Source organism: Alligator mississippiensis, chromosome 4 (genome assembly GCF_030867095.1).
Source record: "Alligator mississippiensis isolate rAllMis1 chromosome 4, rAllMis1, whole genome shotgun sequence".
In the NCBI taxonomy this organism is placed as follows: Eukaryota; Metazoa; Chordata; order Crocodylia; family Alligatoridae; genus Alligator; species Alligator mississippiensis.
The window spans coordinates 100,228,736-100,256,548 of NC_081827.1; the positions used below are offsets into that span (position 1 = coordinate 100,228,736).

Sequence of the window (27,813 nt, forward strand, 5' to 3'; positions counted from 1 at the left end):
GTGCCGCTCAGTGTCAGGGCTGTGAGGTGTGCCACAGTGACATATGATTCACATGATAAACCCAGTGGTATCCAGTAGGAACACACAGAGTCAAAACCACTCTGTCCTGCTGCGGGCTTTCCGAGTCCTTTGCCAGAGAAGAAGTGCTCTTTTATTTTTTCCACAGTCAAAAAAACTGAGTGCAAGAATTGGCATTTTCGGAGGGGCGCCTTGATCTAAAAAAACTTGAGAACATGGCTTCAGTGATTCACCTGCCCTGCATGCCTCCTCCCCTCCTCCCTCCAGCACTTGTAACTCATTCACCACAGACAGCATCTTAATGACCCCTCCTCTCTCTCCTCCCAGCAAGCCCCTCCCCAGTGTACCTGACTGCTAATACACCCACAAGCCCCCAGCCCAGCTCGGGCAGGAGGAACAGGCCCTGTTATACAGGATCCTTTGGGCTCTAGCAGGGATCCCCAGGAAGCAGCCCAGCATGGCCCCGCCCCCCGCTCCTTTTCCCAGGCTGGAGGCAGAGCTGCTCCCAAGTGATCCTTCTGCCCAGGTTCGTGTGCTCAGTACTGTACATGCAGATCTGATGCAGAGCTGGGGGCCCGGGGCAAGTGCAGCCAGCCAGCAGCTCACCTGGCTCTGCCCTGCCCTACCCCGCCCCCGGGCTCGCATTCCGGGGTGGGGAGCAGAGAGGCGGCCGGGGCTTGCTCAGCTCAGGCCTGCTTGCATTCCTGCTAGCCAATCGTGCCAGGTGTGTATCGGGTAGGGCGTGGGCAGAGGCAGGAAGAGATGCAGACAAGAGCAGGGGCACTGCGATCTTGGGCTCTTTGCAGCAGCTTCCACTCTCCCCAGGCTCAAGACACTGGGCATATGCCCCCCTGCTTGCCAGGGGACTGAGCCCTGGGATGGGGGGTGAGTTTGCCTCTCTTTGGCAGCATTTACCTTGGTGCAGGGAGGCATAGGGGTGCTGGCTGGGTTCTGATCATCCTCTGCTCACACCAGCGAGTTGGGGCTGCCAGTAGCCGTGGCGAGTTGCTTTCTCCATCCCTGCCCTCTCCCCCGCCCCCCACACACACTTGTGAGTCTGTGATGGGAAGCATAAGGATCCTGGCTTGAGCAGGGGACAAGAGTAGGGGGTCTCTCCAGCCCTGTGCTGCTAGGAGGGTGCCTGGTGACTTGGGAGGCTGAGAGGGGCCCCATCGGTCCCCAAGCTGGAGAAGTGACCGGCTTAGCATTTTATGATCAGCACAGCCACAATGGGGAAAGTCTGGGATGGGAGAGGCCAGGGTGTGCCTGCCTGCTGGGATGGTGAGACAGCCAGAAACCTGCCCTGGGGGGTCAGATGCTGGCAGTCGCACAGACTAGGTGTCAGCCAACCAGTGCTGAAGGAGAGTAGTTCCACCCCTGCTCCCTCCCCAGCCTGGGCTAGTCTGAACCCCAGACAGAGCACAGGGACTCTGTGGTTGTGCAGGGCAAGGAAGAAGAGGCCAGTTTGTGGTAGTGGAAGGCTCTGGCTGTGTGTTTTCAGCATGCCAGGTAAGAGAGCCCTGCTAGGGTGGGCAGGCGGGGGTGCCAGTATGTAGGTGCTTATGTTTGCTGCACCTTGATCTTCAGGTGGCAGCAGTGGTTAGAAGCGCCTTCACCCACCCACTCCACGTGGTGAGAAGGCTGCCACCCTTTCTTTCAGATTTGGATCTCCCCTGCTTCTGGAACCCCGAGGGTAGACTACTGCGGTTCTGCCCTCGATGACTGTGCAGAAGGTGCAGCTGGTGCAGAATGCGGTGTCCCGCCTTCTGATGGGGGTGGGCTGCCAGGAGCATGTTACTCCGGTGCTCCAGAGTCTACACTGGCTCCCAGTGGCTTTCCAAGTGTAATTCTGAGACTCTAAACAGTCTGGGCTCCTAGTATATACCTAAGCAACTGCCTTATCCCTTATGTCCCATCTTGATCCATAAGCTCAGCCAAGAGCGAGCTCCTGCAAGGATCATCTGTGGACCAATTTTGGGGATAAGTCACAGGAGGTAATTTTTGGTAATTGCTCCTTAGCCCTAGAACTTCTTCTCCCTTGTGGTCTATCAAAACTCAAGTCTAGGCTTCTTTTTGAGAAGAGTTGTAAGACCTTTATTATTTGGTCAGGCCTTTAGTAGGTAGGGCTTAGTTTGGGGGCATTGTCTGCGGAGTTTGTTCTATTACATATTATCTATTTTAATATTCCTCCTGTCTTTGTAATGTGTCTATTGTTTTTTTTTAATTGTAATCTGCCCTGAGCCTGTGCTGGGGAGGACTGCAGATCAATTTAATGAATAGATAAGTGATGGTATATCAGTGGGAGCCAACCTTTTTAGCAGGCATGGAGTGCCACTCCAATCCCCTTCCCCTGCTGGATTTGCTGCTCTGCTTTCTGCTCCCTGCCCCCTTCCCAATCTGCCACATGCCATGTACAGAGACTGCCTGTGCCACTTGTTCAGCCTGTTCTTGTGCTGGAGGGAGGACATCTGTGAGAAATCCCCCTTGTTTAGGATCTGAGAGGTAGCACAAACCATTACCTGGCCAAATCTGCAGTGACAGAGGTGGAGTGTGTGTGTGTGTGTGTGTGTGTGTGTGTGTGTGAGAGAGACAGAGACAGAGACAGAGACAGAGGGAGAACTAGTACACTATGCCTGGATGTCTGATGGCTGTGATTTCATTGGATTGTCTAGGATGTCTCAGCCCTACACTGGAGGTGCATTGCCACCAGACCTAAGTAAGAACCTAAGCTGAGGGTGTCAGTGGAGATGCACATGTTTACTGCAGCTCTGAACTGGGTCTGTTTAGATTTATTCACCACACCTCTAAGCAGCTCCCTCCCAGTGGGACTCCAGTGATGGAGCTACACCCCTCTCCACCTCCCCCACTCCAGGTCTGTTGCAGGTGGGGACTGGAAAGGGAAATTCGGTGCCCACTTTCAGTCAGACAGAAACTGTCATAGAAACCACTCTGCCCACGTCCAAGGACCTGAAGTGCCTTTGCCCTGCCTTGGATGTGCTGCTGCTGGCAGAGGAGAGGAATTCAGGCCTAGGTTGTCTCTGCTGAAACTACCTGCCAGGAAGCTGTTTGTTGATTGAATAGGCACACAGCACCCAGTTGGATTTCTTTCAGGAGGATTTAAGTCAAGCCCACAAGTATGCTGCCGAATAATAGAGCTCAGAACTGCAGCCAAGCCAGCTTAAGAAACCAGGGTGCCTTCTACAAGCTCTGTTCAATTCCCCTTCAGGACTCTGCCCCTGAGCTAGTGAATTAATCACAAATGGGGGATGAACATCCCTTGCAATAATGCAACATCTCCTTTGTCTCTAGGGCCTCTCAGCCAACAGGAAGGTTACGGGCATGGAGTGCTCTAATTACATCATGTACACCGGACCCAGGAATACATGAGCCTTTACTTAATGGATTAACTCCTGAACAAATCTTTAGCTGGCATCCTTGCTATGCAGGCTGGTAATTTAGAGTCCTAAGATACTGCTCTCACCCTGGGGGCTGTTGAAGGAGGTGGAGATTTCCTCTCATTTGCCTTGGTAGAATTTGAATCTGCTGAGCTGCCAGGGAGATTCCAGGCCACTTTGTGCATCATTGGAATCAGGGCCAGAATTTTTATCAGTCTTTCTGGAGGCATAGATGTACACAGAGAAAGGAAAATGGCTTCCAGCCTGAGGAGACCTATACTTTATAGCTGAGCAGGAGGGTCAGAGAGAGGGCTTGTTTTGAATAATGAAGCAGTTCCCATTCCCTAAGGGAAAGTAATTTGGCAGCTGAGTTGGTGACTGTTTGGAAAAAATGTGCTAGCACTTTACCTTGCGCTTGCTCATAGTCTGGGCTTTGCCACTAACTGGGGCAACTCATCTGCTAGTGTAACGGGGCCCAGCTCCCTTGACACTAGTGTCCATTTCCATTAGAAGTGAATTGGGCTGCTGTGCCAGATGTTTGTGATGCCCCAGTTTAAAAGGTGCAGCATGTTGTGAACATGCCCCCTAGATTCCCTTTGCTTCCAGTGCCTCAAGCTGATCTATAGGGGAAATTGCATTCTAGACCACTGGTTCTCAACCTTCTTAGACCCAAGGCACCCCTCAGCAAATGCCGGCTGTGAGCTTTCGCTCAGTTTTTTGATTATGGAAAACTTAATAGAGCAGTTCTTCTACTGCAAAAAACTCAGAAAGACCACAATAGGTCATCAGGTTTTTAATGCTATGGATTCCTATTTGAAATCTCTGGGTTTATCTTGTGAATCATGTCAGTGTTTTCACACCTATCAGTGCTAATATTGTGTAGCACCCTTAAAAGAGTCTTGCAGCATCCTGGGATGCTGTTGCACCCTGGCTGAGAATCACTTTTCTAGCCCCTCTTCTGACTTCCTGAAGCTGACGTATCGGGGAAATGCAGCATTAGACCATAGATTCATAGATGTTAGGGTCGGAAGGGACCTCAATAGATCATCAAGTCCGACCCCCTGCATAAGCAGGAAAGAGTGCTGGGTCTAGATGACCCCAGCTAGATACTCGTCTAACCTCCTCTTGAAGACCCCCAGGGTAGGGGAGAGCACCACCTCCCTTGGGAGCCCGTTCCAGACCTTGGCCACTCTAACTGTGAAGAAGTTCTTCCTAATGTCTAGTCTAAATCTGCTCTCTGCTAGCTTGTGGCCATTGTTTCTTGTAACCCCCGGGGGCGCCTTGGTGAATAAATCCTCACCTATTCCCTTCTGTGCCCCCGTGATGAACTTATAGGCAGCCACAAGGTCGCCTCTCAACCTTCTCTTGCGGAGGCTGAAAAGGTCCAGTTTCTCTAGTCTCTCCTCGTAGGGCTTGGTCTGCAGGCCCTTGACCATACGAGTTGCCCTTCTCTGTACCCTCTCCAGGTTATCCGCATCCTTCTTGAAGTGTGGCGCCCAGAATTGCACGCAGTACTCCAACTGCGGTCTGACCAACGCCCTATAGAGGGGAAGTATCACCTCCCTGGACCTATTCGTCATGCATCTGCTGATGCATGATAAAGTGCCATTGGCTTTTCTGATGGCTTCGTCACACTGCCGGCTCATGTTCATCTTGGAGTCCACTAGGACTCCAAGATCCCTTTCCACCTCTGTGCCACCCAGCAGGTCATTCCCTAGGCTGTAGGTGTGCTGGACATTTTTCCTCCCTAGGTGCAGCACTTTGCATTTCTCCTTGTTGAACTGCATCCTGTTGTTTTCTGCCCACTTGTGCAACCTATCCAGGTCTGCTTGCAGCTGTTCCCTGCCCTCCGGCATGTCCACTTCTCCCTATAGCTGTGTGTCATCTGCAAACTTGGACAGAGTACATTTCACTCCCTTGTCCAAGTCGCTGATGAAGACATTAAAGAGTATCGGTCCAAGGACTGAACCCAGCGGGACCCCACTGCCCACACCCTTCCAGGTCGAGACCGACCCATCCACCACGACTCTTTGGGTGCGACCCTCTAGCCAATTCGCCACCCACCGGACTGTGCAGTCATCCACATCACAGCCTCTTAACTTGTTCACCAGTATGGGGTGGGATACCGTATCGAAGGCCTTCCTGAAGTCTAAGTATACGACATCCACCCCTCCTCCTGTGTCCAGGCGTTTCGTAACCTGGTCATAGAAAGAGACTAGGTTGGTCAGGCACGATCTGCCCGCCACAAACCCATGCTGGTTTCCCCTCAGCATAATTTGCCCTGCCGGGCTCTCACAAATGTGAGCCTTGATAATTTTTTCAAAGACTTTACCAAGGATGGAGGTGAGACTGACCGACCTATAGTTGCCTGGGTCCTCCTTCCTCCCCTTTTTGAAAATGGGGACCACATTAGCCCTTTTCCAGTCCTCCGGGACTTGGCCCGTGCGCCACGAGCGTTCGAATATTCCCGCCAGTGGCTCTGCAATGATGTCGGCCAGTGCCTTCAGCACCCTTGGATGGAGCCCATCCGGGCCTGCCGACTTAAAGGCATCCAGTTCTTCCAAGTGACTCTGCACCACCTCAGGATCTACGTATGGAAGTCTGGCGCCTTGCTGCTGCCTCTCTACAACCCCAGTGAGAGACTTGTCGTGCCCCTCACTTAGGAACACTGAGGCAAAGAACTCGTTGAGGAGTTCAGCCTTGTCCCCCCTATCTGTCACCAATTGTTTCTGCCCATTTAGCAGCGGTCCTATTCCTCCCTGGGCTTTCCTTTTACTCCCAATATATCTAAAAAACAATTTCTTGTTGTCCTTTACTTGGGTTGCCATCCTCAGCTCCATGGTAGCTTTGGCCCGCCTAACTGCCTCCCTACAAGCACGAGCAGAGGAGGTATATTCATCTTTAGTGATCTCACCCTGTTTCCACTTTTTATGTGCTCCCCTTTTGGCCCTTAGGCTGCCCTGGATTTCTCTGGTCAGCCATGGAAGCCTCCTGGCCCCTTTCCCTCTTTTGCCTCGCTCGGGGATCGTCTTGCTTTGTGCCCGAAGGATCGTTTCCTTTAGGCACAGCCACCCTTCTTGGGCTCCCATCCCATCAAAACTCCTACTCTGCAGTGCTTCCTTGACTAATCGCCTGAGTGCATTGAGATCAGCTTTCCTAAAGTCTAGCACTTTCACCCTACTAGTTACCTTACCCACTTGCCGTCTTATGTTGAATTCTATTATAAGGTGATCACTGTCTCCCAGATGGCTACCGATCTGGAGGTCCCCTATCATGTCATCTCCCGTTGCCAATACCAGATCCAGTATGGCATTCCCCCTAGTGGGACCATGCACCTCCTGTGTCAGGTGGAGGTCCTGTACACAGGTTAGAAACCTGCGTGAGCGATGGGACCTTGCTGTCTGCGTCTCCCAGCAGATGTCCGGGTAGTTTAGGTCCCCCATGACTACTGCCTCTTTAGCTTTTATGGTCTCCGAGAGTTGCCTCAGGAGCCCCGCATCTATTTCTTCCCCTTGGTGTGGGGGTCTGTAGCAGACCCCTACCACCAAATCCCTTTCTCCTTGCCCCCCATGTAGCCTAACCCACAATCCTTCTACTTCCTCAACCTCGGATTCTGTCTTGGTGAGGGTTGATGTATACTGCTCACTGACATAAAGTGCAACCCCCTCCCCTTTCTTCCCTGACCTGTCCTTTCTATACAATCTATAGTCCTCAATATGTACCGCCCAGTCATGGGATGAATCCCACCAGGTCTCTGTTAGCCCCACTAAGTCATAGGTGTTTAGTGCAAGCAGGAGCGCTAGTTCATCCTGCTTGTTCCCCATGCTCCTAGCATTAGTATATAGGCACTTGAGCCCTGCGACTGGTGCCTTTGCTGCCCCCCTGCTCCGAGTCCCAAGGGGCCCATTGTTTCTTACCTTCTTGTTTCTTACCTGTTCTGTAGTGCTGGCCTCCCCATGGCTTTCAGGTTCCCAATGTTCTCCTTCTTCAGGCTGGGCTGTCCTTGTGGGTGCCACATGGTTTGGTGGTCCACAGCTTCCCCTGCCCTCGTACTCCCCTCCCCCCAATGAGCCTAGTTTAAAGCCTGCCGGAGGAGATCCGCCAACCTAGTAGAAAACACACGCTTAACATCTCGCTGTTCTAGGGCTTCATAGGGGATATTTTGACTTCCCCTTAGAAACACTTTGCTCCCCAGGTCTGAACTAGCAGGCTAGGAGAGAAAGAAGGAGCAGATTGTTAGGGGAGCAAGGAACACATCTTCCAGAGACTTCCCTGATCAGAACTCGTCCTCCAGTCCACTTCACTCCATTGAGCACTGCTATCTCTTTGCTGTCTCTCTTTGTGGGAGGCTAGGGATTGGCACAGACAGGAGAGAATGTACTGTTAGACCTGTCCCCAGTCAGAGAGCAGAGCCTGATGTGTATGGGAGCAGATGCTTTCTTTCTTCACCATATTCCTAGTGTTCCAGGCTGACACTTCTTAGTATTCTGGTTAGTTCTTATACTTCGGGGGCCTGATAATGTTTTTCAACCCAGTAGCAGGCAAACTGACCCCTTGCCATTCTCCAAGCCTATGATTCCCCTTTTACAGAATCATAGAAGTGTAGAACCAGAAGGGACCTGTAGGATCAATGAGTCTGGTCCCCTGCTGTGGGCAGGAAGTTATTGGGCTTAGACAAGCTCAGCAAGGTGCCTGTCCAGCCTCTTCTTAAACACCTCCAATGATGGTGACTGCACCGTCTCTGGTGGGAGTGTGTTCCAGTTTCGAGCGACCCTTATGGAGAAAAAGTTCTTCCTTATGTCTAGTTTGAACTTGCTCTCTATAAGCTTATGTCCATTTGTCCTTGTCCTACCTTGCGGTACCCTCCTGAAGAGTTGCTCCCCCAGATCTTTGTGTTGTCTTCTGATGTACTTGTAGGTCACTATCAGGTCACTTCTCAGCCTTTTCTTACTCAGGCTGAACAGGTCCAATTCAACTGAGTCTCTCCTTGTAGGGCTTATCCTTCGTGCCTTTGACCATGAGGGTAGCCTTTCTTTGTGCCCTCTCAAGCTTATCCATGTCCCTCTTGAAGTGCGGTGCCCAGAACTGGACAAAGTACTCCAGCTGAGGCCTCACCAGTGCTGAATACAGAGGGAGGAGCATCTCCCTGGATCTCCTGGACACACATCAGCTAATGCACACCAGAGCTGTATTTGCTTTCCTAGTGACTTCATTGCATTGCTGACTCATACTGATCTTCCGGTCGATTGTAACCCCCAGGTCTCGCTCAGATTCTGTGCCAGTCAGTGAGCCACCACCCATCGTGTAGTTGTGGTGAGAGTTCTTCCTAGCCAGGTGAAGGACTTTGCACTTACCCTTGTTAAATTTTATCTGATTCTGCTTCGCCCAGCCCAGAGTCCAGACTGTCGAGATCTTCCTGGATCCTGGCCCTATCCTCCAGTGTGCCCGTATTTCCCCACAGCTTGGTATCATCCATTAACTTAATAACTGAGCTTTCCATCCCCTCATCCAGATCATTGATTAATTTATTAAAGAGCATGAGTCCAAGCACAGCTCCATGGGAGACACCACTGGAGACGACCTTCCAGGATGAGGTCAGCCCATTGATTACCCTCCGCTGGGAGCAGCCTCTAAGCCAATTGTCCACCCACCTCACTGAGGACTGGTCAAGTCCAGCACCCTCGAGTTTGTTTGAGAGACTCCAATGGGAGAGTGAATCGAAGGCTTTACTGAAGTCTAAGTAGATCACGTCCACCATATGTCCCTCATCCAGATGGTTAGTTACTTGGTCATAGAAGGACACAAATTTTGTCATGCATGATCTACCCTCAACAAAGTTGATTGATTCTTAACACCCTGTTCATTTCCAGTTTGCAAATGATGGCTTCCTTAATAAGTTTTTCAAAACCTTTGTCATGCTACAGGCTCTCTCTCTGTCTTCCTAGATGCTGAGGATGCCCCAGGCCAGGTCCAAAGTGTTTCAGGGGAAGAAGAGAAGGAAGAGGCTTTGTGGGAGAAGATTGAGAGTGTGCGGCACCAGCTGACCCGCTCCCTGAACCCAGCCAAACTGACCCCATACCTGCGCCAGTGCCGTGTAATAGATGAGCAGGATGAAGAAGAGGTGCTGAGCTCGTGCAGGTTCCCATGCAAGAGCAACCGTACAGGTGGGAGAGAGCAGGTGCTCCCAGTGGGACATGGGGAGCCCAGTGTTAACCCTTCCATCAGCAGAGATACCCCAATGCCCAGGGTTCTTACCTGGCATTTACCTTCCATGCTAGCATGTCATCATCGCTGCTCTTTGCAGTGACTCTCTGCACTGCTGATGCTTCTGCCTTGTTCCCTTCAGCAACTCCCACCCACAGCCAGCACTGTCCTGTATTGTAACACCCCCATGCACAGTTGGCAGTCTTGGCCTGTTCCCTACAGTGACTCCCCCTACACATCCAGCACTTCTGCCCTGTTTGTAATAGAGGCCACTGCTCACACATGGCCATCTTGCTAGCTGAGATCCCACTGTGTGTGGGCACACTGTGAATTGGCTACTTCGTACAGTGGAGTTACGTGTAGCTTTTCCTCCATTTAGTGATGGCTCAGTCCAGTGTCTTCCTTTCTCTCATTAGGACACCTGATAGACATCCTTCGAAGCCGTGGAAAACGAGGCTATGAAGCCTTCCTGGAGTCCCTGGAGTTTTATTACCCAGAGCAGTTCATCCGGCTGACGGGGAGGGAGCCAGCCCAGCGCTGCTCTATGATCCTGGGTAGGTGCAGGATTCCTTGCCCCTCTCTCTTCAAGTGTCTTGTTGCATGTGTGACAGAGTGGGTAGAATCCAGAACCCCAAACCTGACTTAGGAACTTTGTGTCTCTATGAGGAGCCTCAAACCCTGAAGCCTACATTAGGGAGAGCTCTGGGGCATGTGAGGAGCCCTGGATCGGGGTAGGCTTGGGGTGTGCATGAGAATCCTAGGGTCCTGAGTCCTGGGTTGACTGACAGATGAGTAGTCTAGGTATAGGGTGAATCTATGTGAGTTAGCAGTTATGGGTGTGTGTGAGTGTGTACACCTAAATGATAGGTGGTGCTTTTATTGGGCGTGTGTAGGTGTATTCAGTTAGGTTTTAGTAATTACACCTGTGCCGTGAGTTGCTCTGTCAGTGTGTGTCTGTGCTGCAAGTTGCTCTGTGTATGTGTACGAAGGCAACGAGCCTTTTAAAGTCAGGAACAAGGTAGGGCACGATAGCACTTTAGAGACTAACTGATTCAGAGATGCATGAGGTTTTGTAGGCAACACACCCCTTTGCCAGATGCTAGGAATGGACTGGCCACTGTATAAATGTTTCAGGCAGTAGGTTGTATGTGCGTACGCACCTATGCACCTATCAGAATGGTGCTTTGTCAGGGTGGATTGTTATGAGTTGTCTGTGACTGTCTTCTGTTCTCTAGATGAGGAAGGTCCTGAGGGTTTGACCCAGTTCCTGATGATGGAAGTGAAGAAGGTGAGGGCTCAGCGGCAAGAGCATCTGTTGAGAGAGCACCAGTTACAGGTGAAGAACCAGGCCCTGGAGCAGGAGCAAGCTCGGCTGGAGCAGCGGCTGCAGGACCTGCTGAAGGTGCAGGAGCGATACCAGAGGCTGCGGGAGGAGTGGGACTCCAACAGCATGGAGCTGCTGCGGCTGAAGGATGAGAACTACATGCTAGCCATGCGCTATGCACAGCTGTGTGAGGAGAAGAACATGGCTGTCCTGCGGAGCCGGGACCTGCAGCTGGTGGTACAGTGGGGAAGGAGACGAATACCGGGGGACGGGTATGAGGGCGTAGGGTCAGGGGGAGAGCATATTACTGAGCAGGAGTGTGTGTTGGGCTCTAAATTTGGGAGTGAATCATGGAGGGCAGGTACTCTCTGAGGGATGAGAAAGGATGAACATGTGTTGTATTACATTAGTAAGAGGGTATATGGGCAAGTGAATCTATGTGAGTTAGCAGTTATGGGTGTGTGTGAGTGTGTACACCTAAATGATAGGTGGTGCTTTTATTGGGCATGTGTAGGTGTATTCAGTTAGGTTTTAGTAATTACACCTGTGCCGTGAGTTGCTCTGTCAGTGTGTGTCTGTGCTGCAAGTTGCTCTGTGTATGTGTACGAAGGCAACGAGCCTTTTAAAGTCAGGAACAAGGTAGGGCATGATAGCACTTTAGAGACTAACTGATTCAGAGATGCATGAGGTTTTGTAGGCAACACACCCCTTTGCCAGATGCTAGGAATGGACTGGCCACTGTATAAATGTTTCACGCAGTAGGTTGTACGTGCGTATGCACCTATGCACCTATCAGAATGGTGCTTTGTCAGGGCATTTGCCTGTGCTGGGTGTTGGTCTGTCTGAGCATATCTTTGTTGCTCTGTCATTATGTATTGTGTGTTGGTTGTAGTGTTTATTTCCTCTGATATAACACTATTACCCATTTATTTTAGTAGGAATGAGCACATGTGTCTTGCTGTGCTTACCTTAGGCATGTGTGCATGCTTGTACAAAGTTCACTGTATTGCCTGGCATTTGGTCTTGATGTCAAAGTTCCTGGCACAGCACCTACTCCCATCCTCACCTCCTTATCCCTTAGATGATGCTACAGTGTTGAAGTCTTGGAGGAAGTAATGACTCCACACCCTACTTGTCACACTTTCACCTCTGGCAAAGACATACCCATTTCCCCTGTCTGAGTTGGATTAGCCTATTTATAACTACCTTATTAATTATACCTCTGCCTTGTGGTGTTTCCTTTGTTAGTCCAGTTCTGTAGCAGGCAAACCGAGTTATGCTCAGGCTGTTAGCATAACTTTAGGCCTTCCTGGAACTAACCAATTAAATTATATAGAGTGCCTTATAAGCCACTGGGAAAAGTGAGTGCTGTGATTGGTACAGTGGGCTAGTCAGGTACAGTAGTTTCCCTAAAAGGAAAGGAACCAAAAATGGAATAGGATTGGAATACCTTATCTAAAAAGATGAGGATTGGACAGTTTGAGGTGAGAAAGTTACAAAAGTAGTGGACAAACAAAGAGACAGTATGTGTTTTGTGTTGCCACCCTGGGGAGACAGGAGCAACCTTGGAATTCTTGTTTAAACAACAAGGAATCCAGAAACGAACATCCCACACACCCAGCAGAGGATCTGAGGCTGGTACCACTGAGGGTTGCTGCTGTAACATCTAAAGGAACTGCTTTTCAGGTCATATTACAAGGATGAAACTTGTAATAAAACCTAAGGATTACTATATTAAAGTTCACTTGATACCAAATTGGACAAGAGGCCAGGTCAATCCTTGGGGGGTCTCTGGTAAAAGGAATCCTAGGGGCAACAAGTCCTGACCTCCCCATGCAGCTCTGCTGCTGCCTCTGACACCTGACCTGGTCATGCTCTGAGCTTTCAGTCCTGTCCTCCTCATCCCTCATCCTTGCCCATGTTCCTCACTCTTGACAAGTATCATTCCCTGCTCTAGCAGTTCTGGGTCTCTTCTGAGCTGAGATAGCGGAGTTGTTTGTGGGATTTGGCAATGTGGCAAATACCCATCAGAAAGTTGAGTGAGACGCACTGTCACTGCTTGGCCTGGTCCCTCCCTGGGTGGACATCATTGTGACAACAGGATCCAACTGTTGGACTCCACCTCAGCTAACCCCTTGGGTCTCATTGTTCCTAGCTCTGCCTCTTTCAGGCACACTCCTAGGTGCAGACCCGAGGTCTGGTCTGCTTCTTGGGAGCTGGGACCCTGTAGAGTGCAGTTCCCTGGTATCTGAAAGTCCTCCTAAGCCCTTGCTGGCTTAGGCATGTTCCTTCCTAAAGCTCTCAAATTCTCAGTGGCTGTGAGAGCTCCAATTTCTTGATTAACCCCCTCAGCAGCAATGTAGCAGCAAAGCAAGGACAGCAGGCTTAGCAAAGGACTTGCCTAACCACCCACATTATAATCTTACTGAAAATAATAGTCCTGAACAGTCTGATCTCAGCCCTTCCTGGGAGTTCTGGGTTTGGATAGCTTTCTCCAGGAAGGCAACTTTTCCTGCCTCTTTATCCTGGGCTTTTGGCATGGGTTGCCCCCTTGCATGGAGAGTCCCTTCCTTAAATATAGTTTCTCTGAACCCTAGGCTAGTGGTTTTCAACCTGTGGACTACATACCACTCGGATCCACAGTCTAAGGGGTCCGCAAAATGACTATGATCAATCCAAAGTATGTGACTACCTACACTTACAATTCAAAGGGGTCCACAACTCCGTTCAAAATTTCCAAAGTGGTCCACAAATGAAACAAGGTTGAAAACCACTGCTCTAAGCAGGCTGTCAGCATGGGAAACTGCAGATCTTGCTATGCACTCTGGCTGGGATTTTCCACTTCCCTCCCCCAGGCAGTTCCAAAAGAGTTTATTATTCTAGGAATTGGCGGGTCTTTGAGAGCTCATCAGAGCTGATGGTCTTAGATTGCTCTGTGACTGCTCCTCAGGCATAGTCATTCAATGAGGTGTCAAGCCCTGCTTCAAAATGGATGCTTTCTCATAGGTGGAGGTTGCAGTATCGTATAAGGGTCATAAACAGGCATGGAGGTCACACTACAAAGTGGAGCCCCTGAGGCAAAGTGCTGTTTGCACAGCAATTTGGAGCAGACATATCTCCTGTTTTTACACCCACCAGGCTCATTTGGTTGGTGACCTAAGCCAGACCTGATTACATGATGCTGTCTGGGAGCCCTTGTTTTCATTGCTCCCAAGCCCTGTCTCAGTGTATCTGCTTTGGTCTGCTACAGGAAGGTGAGGGTGATGAGGGGTGATGCCATCTCTGTTCTCTGCATCCCAGGTAGACCAGCTGAAATGTAAGGTCACCAGTCTGGAGGAGGAATGCAACCTGCTGAGGAAACACATGTCCACCATGCCCCAGCGGGAGGCAGAGGAGCGGAGCCACTCCGACGTGGTGTCTGATCTGTGGGCTGAGAACCAAAGGCTAACAGTTTCACTCCAGGAGCTGCAGGGCAGGTTGCAGGTACCAGCCAGTGGCCACAGGGCCAAAGGGAGAGGAGAAAGCAGGCCTTGGCTCTGACTCCTCTGTGGCTATACTGACCTTCCTTTCTTGGGCTTTCCCTGTGGAGACTTCTGAGCATATGGCTGCAGCAAGCTGTAGCACAGAGAGGGTTTGGTTCTCTTTAGCACTGCATTTCCCCTTTTCAGGTGTTTTGGACTGTTGAGGCTGCGGCTGAGGCCCTTGTCTGTGTCAAAGGCCTTAGCCTCTGCTGCAATACAGTCCTGTTGATGTTTTAAGAGCTAGCTCTGCTGACCAGGTAGGGGAAACAATAAAAGAGCAGGTTTATTTATAGAGTCTGACAATAAGCAGGGGCTGTGGACACAGGCGCAAAAATAGAAAGGGAAGCTTGACTCAAGCCTGGAAGAATAACAACCACAACAATGAAAGGGAGGAACCACCACCCAAGGGTGTTCAGGAATAGCACATGGAAACCATTCCAACCAGCGACAAGGCCCTTGTCTAAAATCCGAGTTAGATTCTTTCTCCTCCCTGATCCCTGGTTTGAGGCCTGTGGTAGCCTTAGCAATCTGGGTGAAGAGAAGGGACATTTGGGCTCTATGAGGCAGCTGAGATGTTTGGATGGCTTGCTAAGGCCCCAGAGTGGAATTCTGGCAAAGTGGTGTCGGCTTCTGGCTCTGCTACAGGTTCCTTGTGTGACCTTGGGCAAGCCACCCGAACCCTTTCATGCCTCAGTTAGCCACGGTCATCCTTTGTTTGTCTGGCCTATGCAGACCATAATCTTTTTAGGGGCAGGATTGTTTCTGGCCAAGGTTACGTGAGTGCTGAGCACCACGAGGCTTGGAAAGCAGTGTGGCCTCTAGGTGCAAGTAGTAGTAGTAATGCTTATTTGTCGGTTGACTCACAGGCTGAGCCTAAACCTGCCCCCAATTTCCAGAATCTCCTGGAGCCTGTGGTTTGGTCACCCTGTTTTGTTCTCTTCCAGGCAACTGGTGAGACCCAGGTGCCAGGATCTGAGCAGATCCTCCTGGACATTCTGGAGCATGACTGGAAGGAAGCCCAAGATGATCGGCAGGAGCTATGCCAGAAGCTCCACTCTGTGCAGAACGAACTGCAGTGGGCAGAGGAGCTAAGGGATAAGGTAATATAGTACCTGCACACATTGGTGCCTTTGAAAGGTGAGGTCCTTCAGCAGCTGCGCTATTTGACCTGGGAGGATGTGACTCTTTCTTGTTCCTGTTTCCAGTACCTGCAGGAGATGGAAGACCTTCAGCTGAAGTATCGGACTCTGCAGAAGGATTGTGACCTGTACAAACACCGGATGAACACAGTGTTGTCTCAGCTGGAGGAAATAGAGAAGGAGAGGGATCAGGTGAGATGCTGTTTGTCCCAGAGGCCCTTTGACCTCAGGAAAGGGGCTGTCTCTTAACCTCACCGCACCCCACCCCACCCCACCCCACCAAGTTGTCTCTAGGAAAGGGGGCTAGTTTTGTGTGCTGAATGCCCCAAGTCCCCTCCAATCCTTCTCACTCTTGGTGTCTGGTCCCACTGCAGGCTATCCAGAGCCGAGATGGGGTCCAGCTGCAGTACTCCCAGAGCCTGGTTGAGAAGGACCAGTATCGCAAACGGGTCCGGACTTTGGAGGAAGAGAGAGACAAGCTGTTGAGTAAGCTGAGCAAGTTAGAGGGCTTGAACAGCTCTCTGGAGGCTCAGGTGCAGCGATACCAAGGCACTCGGGACATGGGAAAGAAGGTGTGTGACAAAGAGCCATCAAGGTCTGAAAGCAAGAATCACAGTCATGGAAAAACAGGGCTGAGGAGGACTCCTAATCCAACCCTATCTGGACCATTCCAGACATGTTTGTCCAATCTGTCCTTGCAAACTTCCAGTGATGGAGATCCCAACCTCTTTAGATAGTCTACAAGATGGGGAGACAGGGCCCAGATGTCAGTGGGGGGGGGGGGGGGGGGTAGGCCAGAGTGGAAGAGGATAGGTTCCTAGTGGGGGATGGAGGAAGGGGGTGAAACTCTAAGTTAGAGGGGGAGGAGGAGACTGAGACCCTGAATGGTGTGGGGCTGCAGAAAGAGGAGGGAAGGGGAAGGGGAAGCGGTCCAGGGGCATGGGGAAAGGGTGATGGGTTTTAATGGGAGAGTGACCTTCTAACTGGGTCCCTTCTCTCCTAGATGTTCACCTCCTCCCACTCCCTCTGCTCCAACTTAAGCAGCAGCTGGAGCCTGAGTGATAATCCCTCTCCCCTGGTGGCTGGACTCACGGACCCACTGGGAGTCTCTGCCATCACCTTCCTGGGAGATCCCACAAGTCAGAGCATGGTGAGACTTTAGGCACAGTGTCTTGACCTACTGTTGAGGTCAGTCACAGTGCCCTGAGGCACTGCTGAGGCATGGGGAAGTGTCATCACATTCTCTACTTGGCAGAGAGTTGGAGGGGGTCACACAAGGGGCTGGTGCTTGAGCTGGGAACAGGACACAGGCACCCCCAGGCTTGTGCCCTGAGCATGTTTGATCATGAATAGTAAACTCACTCCCCACACCTAGCTCGGTACCTGACTGCACAGTACTCTATTGGTAGGGAAGTGCTCTTCCTCACCCAAGAGAAGTGTTGCGCTTGCTAGCATTGATGCAGATATGGTCTCCAGTCAAAGAAGCACCATGGAACTCAGTGACAAAACTCCTTTTGGCTGTAATGGGGGCCATCGATCCTCAGTCATATCCTGCAGCAACCAGTTCCACAGGGAGTAGGAGGAGGAGAGTCTTCGGGTCTTTTCTTCTGTGCTTGTGCCCATACCTTTCCATATCATCCCCTCTTTTTTGTGGTAGGAGGTAAGCAGACCTACCTAACTGGTGTTCCCTTTATCATACCTTTATCAGACCACACTTTGGTGGGTACAGAGCTGCTTTTCAGGCAGGCAACTGAGGGGACAGGGACTTAGGTACAGCACTGTGTGGCATCTTGCCTCATCTCTGCAAAGATTACATTTCTCATGGGTAGCCTATACAGCCAGTTGGTATTGAGCTGAAATGTGGTGCCAGCTGCTCTGGTGGAGGACAAGTAGTATAACTAAGACCGGGTGACCCGGGCAGCAGTCTTGGGCATCGACTTGGGGTTAGGGATGGGAAAAATAACAGCTGCAGCCACACAATCACTCTGGTGGCCTTACACATTGCTGCTGCCCCCAGCACCCACTTGCCTTGTTACATCTTGTGGGGGACTGAAGGTGACCCACCCAAAGAGGAAGGAAGATGGCAGTGCTGGAACTGGGGCTGGGGAAGGCTCTGGAGTTTGGTGCTGGCTGGGTTAAACTGTTGTGTGTCTTGCTTTGTTCAGGAGGTGACTCCAGAAAGTGAGAAGGAGATTAACCGCCTTTCCACCTTCCCCTTCCCTCCCTGTGTGGGCTCCATCCTCCGACGGCAGCGTGAGGACGGTTGTGTGCCCATAAAAAGGTAAGCTTGGGAAACTTGGACCATCTACACTTGGTATGTTCTTTTATTGCTCCTTGCAGGGGGTATTGTGTGGGAACAAGGAGTGGTGGGGAAAGGATGCAGGGATGCTGGCCCTTAGAGTGGGGAGTAGCACCAGCTGTTTGGGGAGAGGGGCACTATTATAATACGAAAAGTGAGGGCTGCTCAGGGTAGCTAGGGTAGGCTGGTGGGATGAGCAGTGGTGGAGCCCTGCTCATAGTGGTATGGGAGGAAAGGAGACAAACTTGCAATAGGCATGCAGGGAGGAAGGGAGCAGGCCATAGGATGGGAAGGTGCCACTGAGAAAGCATGAGCAGTGGCTTGAGAGCTGGAAGGGTGAATAGTGCAGGGGTGCTGGCACTGTTCAGAACAAAGGGGTTGGAGCCCTGGGAGGGTGCTACTGAGTGGATGGGGCAGGAGCACCAGTGGGGGGTGGCAGGGCAGCGGCAGCAGCCCAGGGGAAGGAGTAGGGTGTGCTGCCTACAGGGGAGCCATGTGATTCATAATACAATACCAATAAGCATTTGTAAAGCTGCTACCAGATGCTTCCCCATTGTTTTTCCCTTTCAGTTTGTCCTGCGGGTCCTTTGGCAGCATGGAATACTTGACAGGTAGCATCAGCCGTTGCTTCTATGGAAGGATTGTCCTGGGCGCTATTTGAGGGGCAAGGAGGTGGGAGTGGAGGGGAGTCTCCAATGCCTTCTGATTGTGATAAACCAGCTGCAAGGCCATGTGCCCGCTGGGGGGCACCATTGCCCCACACTTCCCCAGTTGGCTGCAACAGCTGTGTCGGGAGAGAATCGCTTGTCTCCTGCAGAAGCTTTAGCATATTCTCCTTTGCTATATTTAATTTATAGCGAGTTTTATTTGACGGAGAATTCGATTCGGAGTCAGAGGACTAGGAACTGGAAGAGATAAATGCTTCGGCTTCAGGGTGTTATCGGATCGTGGTGACGGGTTGTAAATCTCCAGAGTCTGTCCTGTTGTATATCATATGGCTGGCTGGTTCTTTGGCATGTGCTAGTGATGTGGGGCTAGGGGAGTGGGTGGGTGTGTATGGGCTACCTGGGTTCTGCAGTCAGACACCCACCGGCCACCAGCTAAAGAGGCATGGGATGTGGTGGGGGAACTGCCTGTTCTAAAGTCCATTCTGGGGATACAGAGATCCAATGCAGATCCCTACCCCTTTACCCACAGCCAACCTGGCTGACTAGTCAACCCTTAACCCTGCATGGGACCCCTACTTGGTTCTGAGTTTATGCAGCTGTCAGAGGTGACATGCTCCCTTCCCTCTCTTTCTCCTCTAGGGAGTGGTACCACATCTGCCTCAATGGCTGGCCTCTCCTCCTCTTCCAGCAGCTCAAATGCCAGGGTGCAGTCAGAGCTCTGCTTGTCCAGCCTCTCTGACCGGATGGAGCCCACCCGGAGGTGCCTCCCTTTGATACACTCTTCCTTGAGTTAGACTCAATGCTGAAAGAGGATCAGGATTCCCCCCAGAATAATGACGTGTCCCCCACTCTGGGCAGTCTTCATGTCACTTGTGGCTTCCTGAGCTAGGATCTCAGTTCCACACTGGCCTTTTCTGAAGGGAAGAGAAAATGGAGTCTGAGGGATTCGCTCAGATTCCACTTCCTAAAAGGGACCCCACGTTTTTCCTGTGCCTGTGTCTGTTGTGATGACCTGAGATACACCTGGCATTGGGGCTGGAGATGGGGACAGCCCCTTGAGCTGGGAACATCCTCCTTAGAGTGTAAACTAGAGCTTCAACCATGGGAGATCCTGTTTTCAAAGAAGTCCATCTTGGCTTCTCTTTGGGCCCAGCCCATGGTGGGATTGGGCTAGGGGAGTTTAGTAAATGTGGTTTGGATCCCTTAGTCATACAGATATGGTCACCTCATGTCTTAATCCTGTTTGTAGTTGGTTAGACTTGATATATCACCGAAGGGAGTACCCAGCAACATGGTGCACCAGTTAAGGAATACAACTGCTTGCAAAGGCAGGGAACTTGAATTTCCCTTTTTTTTTTTCCTGTCACCAGGTCCCTGGTGGTACAGCTCTGTAGCTTGGGTCACCTGCGCAGTCCAGTGCCACAGAACAGGGGCCTCGGAGGAGACATCTCCATCCTGGGGGGGAACAAAACAGGGATTTATGTCCAGTGGGTGAAGCCAGGCTCAAAGGCTGAGAGTGCAGGACTCAGAGAAGGTTGTCGGCTTCTGGAGGTAAGTCAGGAAATTGTCCAGATGTGTGAGATTACAGCTCCTCTTAAACAGGGGACCCTTATTAAATGTCAATTACGACTACATCATGAACAGGACAGGGGCTAAGCAGCTGATCCAAAGCCCTGTACTAGAGGCTTGAACCATGAACCTCAGTATTGGTAGACTAGGAATGCAACTTCTGAGCTATCAGACAGGAACAGAAGGCTAAAAGGGACATCCTGGGCCATCAAGTCTAGTTCCCATGGGGCTTCCACACAGTGCTGAGTTCCAGCTTAATGTCTCGTGTTTACCATAGAAAAGTCCTTGCCTAGACCTCTATGCAGCACACACAAACTAATATGCATACTGCAAGTAAGCATATCTATCTACCACTGTTCAGATAATGAGTCTCTCTCATATGATTAACTTTAAGATTCCTTCCATTCAAGGGAGGAGGAAAAAAGTAAGACCCATAAACTGGGACAGTAATACCCCTGTCTGTTGCTCCAGTGCCTGCCAGCCATTCTGTTAATCTAAAGTGCTTTACAGACTGGATACATGACATACTCACAGCCCAGAATAGGTTGAAAGGCATTCCATTGTATCATATAGAAAGGTTTGTAGTCAAATAGAGTCATAGGAAGGGGGAAAAAAAACGATGAGAAACAGAACTGTCATACTATGTGGGATATCTAGTCTAGCATCCTGTCACTAACAGTGGCCAGTAACAGATGGTTCAGAGGAAGGTGTAAGAAAGTTCAGGCAGATGTTAGAGAACTTTCCCTCAGGGTCAGTGTCTTTCCTAGGCCCAGTGGATAGCAGCTGGGTGAATCCCTGAGTCATGAGCATTTCTGTCCCTTCCACCACTCTTATTTGTTTCTTTTCACCGAAGATGCTATTGAGAAGCTGGAGGGAGGGAGCTGGGAAATGGAGTGGGAAAACATGTTTGTTCCTCTTGTGGCATGCTGTCCATTTGTCCTTGGTAGCTGAGGGGGACATCACTGGGGGAAGAGGTGCTATCCCTGGAGAACTGCACACGGGAGGTGGCTTACCTGAGCCTGCTGCACTGGGATGACCTAGCTGGTCTCATCTTCCAGCCAGATATGCAAGGTAAATCCCAGCAGATGCTCTCAGTTTCCCTGCTGGAGCAAGAGGCAAGTGGATGACCTCGGCCTCTTTGTTCATTCAGCCTGGATCTCCCTTCATCCCAGGTTGCTTCTGGTCTCACTATGAGACCCCTGCTACTTTCCCATTCCTGGCCATGTTCATTGAGTTTGAGGAGCCTCCCCTCAAGGAGCAGTAGGTGGCTGTGAATTCCAGCTCATGTATCACTGCTGTCCTAGAGACATGGAGAGCCACTAAGGTCCCTTGTGAGTGACTACCCACTTTCCTCCCACCTGCTTTGCTTGGAGAAGGGACCTTACAGACATCTGTGTCTCTTCTGCCAGGGTACCAGCCTCTTAGGGAGGCGCTACAAGAAGGGAAGAAAATTCCTGGAGACTCATTCTATGTACGTGCCAACCTGCCCCTCCCAGAACAGTCCGACCCCTGCGCTTTGTGTGTTAAGTGTCGGGAGATCCTGCACGTCACAGACACCATGCACAAGGGGCGACAAGAGTGGTACTGTGCCCGTGTTGACCCCCTGACTCTGAGGGACCTGGACAGAGGGACTGTGCCTAATTACAGCAGGTAACAGGGACGTGGGAGGCACTGGTCTCCACTGGAATCCAAGTGCTTCAGGATTCTGGCACTGGGGAAGGTGCTTTTGTCCCCTCCTGCCCTCACTCCTCTTTTTGCCTTTATGAGTCCTCTTTAGGAGTCCTGGTAGTCTGGTTTCTCAAGGTCTTATAACAGTGCCCACTGCTGTGGTATCTCTGGGTGCCGCAAAATGAATGGGTGACAGAGTGTGTCCCCTCTTACTGAGATGCCAGCAGCAGTTGGTGGGACAGGGGGCTTACTTAGTTACATCCCCTGCTATCTGAGGGTAATCTTTCTCCTTTTAGGGCTCAGCAGCTTCTGAAAATGCTGGAGAAGGGCCAAGTGCAAGGTCGGCAGAGGGGCTACCGGAATAACGTAAGTGTGGTGTGCTTGTAGGAGGTCTTGGTGCCCACAGTCCATCTGCCCCCACTCAGTATGGCATTCTCCCATCTGGTAGTGGGTGGGAAAGGTGCTTTGGGGAACTTTGGGGGCCTTGGCCTGTGTCCTTGCACTGCCCCTTGCTGACTTGAGCATGTAACTGCCAGTGTACATCCCTTGTTGTAAGTGAACAGCAAGTCTTGATGCAGGAAATGGGAAGGTAGGCTCTTGGTCTCTTGTTCTCATGGCTTCTGCAGTTTTGGTGCACTGTAAGGGCTGGGCCTGGGGCTGGTTCCAGAGACAGCAGCTGGAAGTGGAGCAGTGCTTTCTGATGTATGCCAGTCCTGGCCTTACTCCGTCCCAAAGGGAGTGCTCTGCAGATGTCATGCTGCTGGCTGGAGAAGTGGGAGAGCCTTGCATCAGGCAGGGGTGCCAAAAAGGGTCCCAGACAGGATGAACCTCAAATGTTCTTTGGGGCTGAGCTGTCGGGTTCTCATTCCAAAAGAGCCCTTGAAACTCCTGGGGCCTGACCCTGTTGCTAACTCCCTGCCCATTTGCCAGTGAGCAGATTATCTGATATCAGTGAGCACTGGAGAGAAGAATTTTGTGTTTTTAGTCTCTTCCCTACTCTGTTTTCCTCACTCACTTTCTTCTGTTTTTTCCATTCTCAGCTGAAGAAATATGGCCTAGGCCAGCTCCGTCCAGGGAAATCCAAACAGCAAGGGGGCCAGGCGGAGTGCCTTCAACAGCTGCTGCTGGACCCTTGCCCAGGTGAGCTGCTACCACCCCTCCTTTCTGGCTTGCCCTCTGGGAGAGGAGTTTGTTGGGGACAAAGTCAATCTGAATGGTTCCTAGCAGGCCTAAATGCCTTTGACCACTGTCTTCCTGGTAGATCACCCTTCTGTGATGATTTCCCTGTCAGAGTCTGGGAAGCCTTTTCCCTTCTTTCATGCTATGTCTTATTTAATGCCTCTTTAAGATGGTCTGTATTGTGGCTGCCATGCTCCTTGTATACACTCAGTCCCTGTGGAGAGGAGAGGAGCATTCAGTATGTGGAACTCCATTGACCCCTCTGGCTAACTGGGAACTGGGACCAGGAAGGGGACCCATAGTCTGTCTTCTCGTCTCACAGGCAGAGGTTGGGAAGGGTGACGGGTACAAAAGATATGGGGGATTAAATCCAGAAAAGATCTCTCAGTGTCCAGGAAGCATGTGAGTAGAAGGATGGAGACATGTGCTTGGGTGTGGGCCTATGTGGGAGTGAGGTGATAGATGCGTGCTGAAGAACAACAATAAGATCGGCTTAAAAGACAGTCCAATCTGTGAGTGTGGTGATGTGCCACAGACTGCTGACCACCTCTTCATGTATGCAGCATACCTGTGCACCCAGGATGAGGACCTGGCAAGCATCAATGATAAAGCAGTTGTGTGGCTCTGGCACATTAATAATGTGTAGAGGGGGAAATAAAATATATGAGAGGAGAAAAAGAAGAAGAAGAAGAAGAAGAAAAAGAAGAAGTGGAAGTGTCTGTGGTACAGGCTGAGGGTAGTGATGAATATAGGAGGGATTCATGTGTACATGGACAGGTATAAGGGGGGGAGGTATGGATGATCTCTGTGCTGGTGACTGTCCTCAGCTCTAATACTCATTGGTTGGTTTCCCTTTAATTTTGTCCTCTCCCAGACCCAAATAAGAACCTAAAGCCCTACATCCTAGTTCACCCTCTGGTAGTGCCAGGGCCTCGCCCTGTGGTGCTCTCACCTGGCTGTATAGTGCCCCGGCTCATCAGGAACCTGCTGGACCTGCCCAACTCACGCCTGGACTTCCATGTGTGCCCAGCAGGTCAGTTGGAGAAACCAAGCAACTTGCCTGAGGAGATGCAAGAGCATCTGGGGTAGCGTTAGGAGTAACACCTATGTCCTCTGGCTTCCTCCCCATTGTTTTAATCACATCATGTTACCACTCTGAGGAGGCTTATTGTCTTTCTCTTTTTAAGCATGAAAATTTCCTTAATAACATTGAACATAGGTCCTTTATATCCCTAGAACTGTTGGTATTTGTGTTCACTGGAGACCTTGTCCAGCCAAGTTCAGTAGCTAAGATCTTAGCTTTGAGAATGTGAGGCATAGATTTACAGGGCTTTCAGGGTTGATGTGAGATGGTGCCAGCCAAGGTGGCTTCTAGTTCTTCTCATGGGCTTTCCTACCTCTTGCCCACCATCCCTTTTTGCCTCCCATTGCAGAGACCCTTGGTGAAGAGGAGCTGGCCACTCCCTCTCCTCAGGTGGCTAGAGGTGTCCCCCAGGACCAGCAGGAGAATGGGAAGATTCACACCATCCGGGAAGCCATGAACAAGGTGCTGAGCTGAAAGCCCAGGGCTCTGGGCACTGCCAGCAGGGGAGTGGGACTCCTGTTCTGGGGATGGAGCAGGAACAAGGCAAACTGATGGTCAGTAGAGAGAGGCTGAGACTGCTGAAGGAGGAGGAGGGAGAAAAAAAGAGACTCCTGGCTTGTATAGTGGATGGAAGGAAAAGGAGTCACTGATTTAGGTGCAGCGTCCTTTTGATGGAGTTCTAGGTTCATCCCATAGCTTCCACCATAAAACTCCATGAGTCCATGAAGTGTCAGACCTAGTCCCTCTGTTGAGCCAGTGTCAAGCTCTGTTCAAGGGGGCTTGCTGTGAATTCTGCTCCCACCCACCATGGTGCTCATCTTCTGCAAGGAAGGCCTCCCAAATAGGAGCAGAGTGGGGGGATACAGAATCCCTGGAAAGAGTGAAGGGGTGAGGAGGACTTGCTGGTCAGGCTGGACACTAACCCAGTCTGTTGTATGTCAAGTGGCCCTACTCTTTAATTCTCCACTTCCCTCTTGGGGCTGGCTGTAAATTCCACCTTTAATGGAATTACTATTGGAAAAGCAATGATATTTCACAGTATGGGGTTTGATTTAATGTAACTGTCAGAGACTTAGGTTATTTCTTTTCCATTTAAATCGGTAAATCTATTCAATTTCTTTGCAGAATAAACACTGCCTGCTAGAGCTGGGAGTCCAGAGTGTGAGGGATCTAATTAAAAGTGAAATATACCCCATTGTTATCCATGTTGAGGTCACTGAGAAGAACATCAGGGGACTCAGGTACAAAAAGCCCTTCAGGACTGACAGAGGTTACACTCAGATGAAGTGACAAAGGAACAGGGTGGGAGCACTGTCTGTGTGTGTTCAAGTGTGTGTGAGAGGGAGGGAGAGAATGAGTCAGTAGAGGGAACAGGGCAGGAGTGCTGGCTCTGGAAGGGCAGTCTCTGTAGGGAACAAGGCAGGAGCACTGGCTGTGGGCAGTTGCTTTAGGGAATAGAGTCGCAGTACGGGCTGCTGTCAGGGGGATCATTGGAGGGAATGGGATGAGAGCATGGGATGGGATGAGAGCATGGGATGGGCAGGAGGGAATGGGATGATAGGGAATGGGATGGGAGTGCTGGCCATGGGGACGTGTGCAGGCGGGGAGGCATGGTAGTGCTGTGCTGTGCAACCAGTGCTAGTTCAGTTCTCTGTGGGGTGCTCATATTTGTGGATGTGTCTCTGTGTGTCCTGTTAGGAGCTTGCTGGGAAAGCCGGGCCAGCGTGACTCTGAGGTGCTGAAGCTGTGCTGTAGTGCTGAGCAGGCTCTCCATAGCCTGCCTTGCTCCTGGGCCCGGGTGGATCCCCAGTCCTGGTGCCATGCTGAGGAGCTGGTGAAACTAGTGCGGGGCTGCATCTTCCAGGAGCAGACCAAGGTGGTGTGGGTTGAGGTTGGCGAGCCATGATCCAAGACCCAGCCGAGGCAATGTGACACCTGTGTGACAGGAGGCTCCAGATGGAGGAGCTGACCACAAGCTACCTGGCCCATGGTCCGTACCCAGAGGAGGTTGTCTTCCAAGTCTCCAAGCTGCTTCATCATTTGCTTCTTCTGTCTGGGATACAGCACGATGCCTCGCTGCCAGGAAGGTCCCAGAAGGGACAGGGTAGCCCTTTATGCTTATTTCTGCCAGGGAGTTAGCAAGCCTACTTCAGGCTGCTTAGAAACTTGCCAGTATAGTGGGAAGTAACGCATACAGATTTCTCTCCCAGAGAAGTTTCTGTGTTTCGTTGCAGGGATTTATTTTGCCTTCTCACTGAAGAACCCTTTGGAGTCCATACCACACTTCTCTGTCATGGCCTTGCCTTGGCAACAGGGTCTGCCCTGTAGGCCAGTGATTTGGGCAGCTGGGAGTGGGCACTTAGAGGAAACCTGTGAAGTGGGCTCCGGCATGCATCTCCTCCCTTTTATGCTCTCTTCCTTTTGATTAGTCTGTTTATTTGGTTCTTCCCCTGCTGGCCACTGCATCAGTCTTTCCTTCCCCACAGCTGTCTCTCTGGCTCCCTTCACTACCTCAGATGCTATCCAGCTGAAGCACATGGATGCATGCACAGCCCACCGGAGTCAGAACAACACTAGGTGGGGTTTGTGAGACATTCTGGTTTTATGGTAATTGTAATCTTTATTGTATATAAATTATTAACGGACCCTTTTATTGGAAACCTGCATATAAAAGAGAATTAAATACCATTTATAATGGAAATGGATGAGTGGCTGCTGCTCCATGCATTAAGAGAAAGGAGTGGGAGAGGGAATTCACTTATCCTCCTGCCTTTCCCCTCCCCAGGTCTCTCCTAAATTCTGTGCCAAGCTGGGGTCCCTCTGTGCAGCTGCATGACAGGCACTGGCAGGGACAGAGGAATGCTATCTTGCTGCTACCTAGGAGGGAGGCAGCAGGCAGAGAGAGAGGATGGACTGGACCAAAACCCCATCTCTCTTTTCTGTCCTCCTTTCTTTGCCCCCTCCTCCTCTCCCTCTCCAGTACAGACCCAACAGTCTGTTTCTCTGATGAAGTCAGAGGCATACTGAAGATGCTTGACTGATTCTCCCGGAGTGACTGCTCTCTCATTACCTCCAAAGGCTCAGAGCACCTTGCCATCTGTCTTGTGCTCTGAGGGAATAATGGGCAAGGCTGGGCCCAGTAGGATAGCCAGAAGGCTGTGGATCACCTTACCCAGCTACCAGAGGCCATTTTCACTCAGCTGCTGTGACTGGAGTTGGGACAAACTGTGCCTGAAACCCAGCCTGTCTTTCCCTCTCTCTTGCCCTCTCCTCTCAGATGTTGGGGAAGAAGTAGAAGTAGAGCCACAGGGGAAGACATGGAGGAACAGCACATAAGAGATGGACATGTAGTGGGGGGAGAAGAGGCGGCATCTGTGCTTGCCAGCGGCACACTCCTGGCATGCAGCTGGGATGTTGGCTTATGCTGGGAGTCACCCTCAGGGAGCAGGGGTGCTCTGAGGAGTGCAGTTAGGTTGAAGAGTTCACCCTCCATCACTTCTGGGGACCTGTGTTAGAGCAATTGGTGGCCAAGCTGTGACATCCCTTGAGCCCTGAGCATGAACTCTGTGTGCCCCTGGAGGTTGCAGGGGGGCACAGCGAGCTCCCGCAGGTGGCAGTGGCGCTGTCGGCAGCGGGATCATGGTGGTGGCAAGTGAGGAGCTCCTACAAGTGGCCATGGCGCTGTCAGTGGCGGGTGTTGTGGGGGTAGGGGGGTGCAGCTGCTGAGCATTGACTGGCAGTCAGC

The 27,813-nt window shown here is 51.1% G+C and overlaps 1 protein-coding gene across 3 annotated transcripts in view; it reads left to right on the plus strand.

Moving 5' to 3' along the window:
* Positions 1-26,769, plus strand: part of CARD10 (caspase recruitment domain family member 10) — a 40,530-nt gene extending 13,761 nt beyond the window's left edge. Inside the window, exons 1-21 of one of the 3 annotated variants that reach the window (XM_014606889.3) lie at positions 775-903; positions 9,359-9,577; positions 10,034-10,171; positions 10,853-11,178; positions 14,242-14,424; positions 15,407-15,562; positions 15,668-15,793; positions 15,976-16,173; positions 16,605-16,751; positions 17,767-17,882; positions 18,471-18,511; positions 19,208-19,328; positions 19,939-20,119; positions 21,085-21,208; positions 21,547-21,787; positions 22,102-22,171; positions 22,846-22,945; positions 23,859-24,017; positions 24,418-24,530; positions 25,194-25,309; positions 25,767-26,769. In XM_014606889.3, the coding sequence (XP_014462375.1) occupies positions 897-903; positions 9,359-9,577; positions 10,034-10,171; positions 10,853-11,178; positions 14,242-14,424; positions 15,407-15,562; positions 15,668-15,793; positions 15,976-16,173; positions 16,605-16,751; positions 17,767-17,882; positions 18,471-18,511; positions 19,208-19,328; positions 19,939-20,119; positions 21,085-21,208; positions 21,547-21,787; positions 22,102-22,171; positions 22,846-22,945; positions 23,859-24,017; positions 24,418-24,530; positions 25,194-25,309; positions 25,767-25,974 (3,090 nt within the window). In that variant the 5' untranslated portion in view covers positions 775-896 and the 3' untranslated portion in view covers positions 25,975-26,769. Of the gene's footprint in view, positions 1-774; positions 904-954; positions 1,528-9,358; positions 9,578-10,033; positions 10,172-10,852; positions 11,179-14,241; positions 14,425-15,406; positions 15,563-15,667; positions 15,794-15,975; positions 16,174-16,604; positions 16,752-17,766; positions 17,883-18,470; positions 18,512-19,207; positions 19,329-19,938; positions 20,120-21,084; positions 21,209-21,546; positions 21,788-22,101; positions 22,172-22,845; positions 22,946-23,858; positions 24,018-24,417; positions 24,531-25,193; positions 25,310-25,766 lie in introns of those variants that run through there. The other 2 variants (XM_019489630.2, XM_019489632.2) reach the window with 2 other exon arrangements.
* The last annotated feature ends 1,044 nt before the right edge of the window (positions 26,770-27,813 follow it).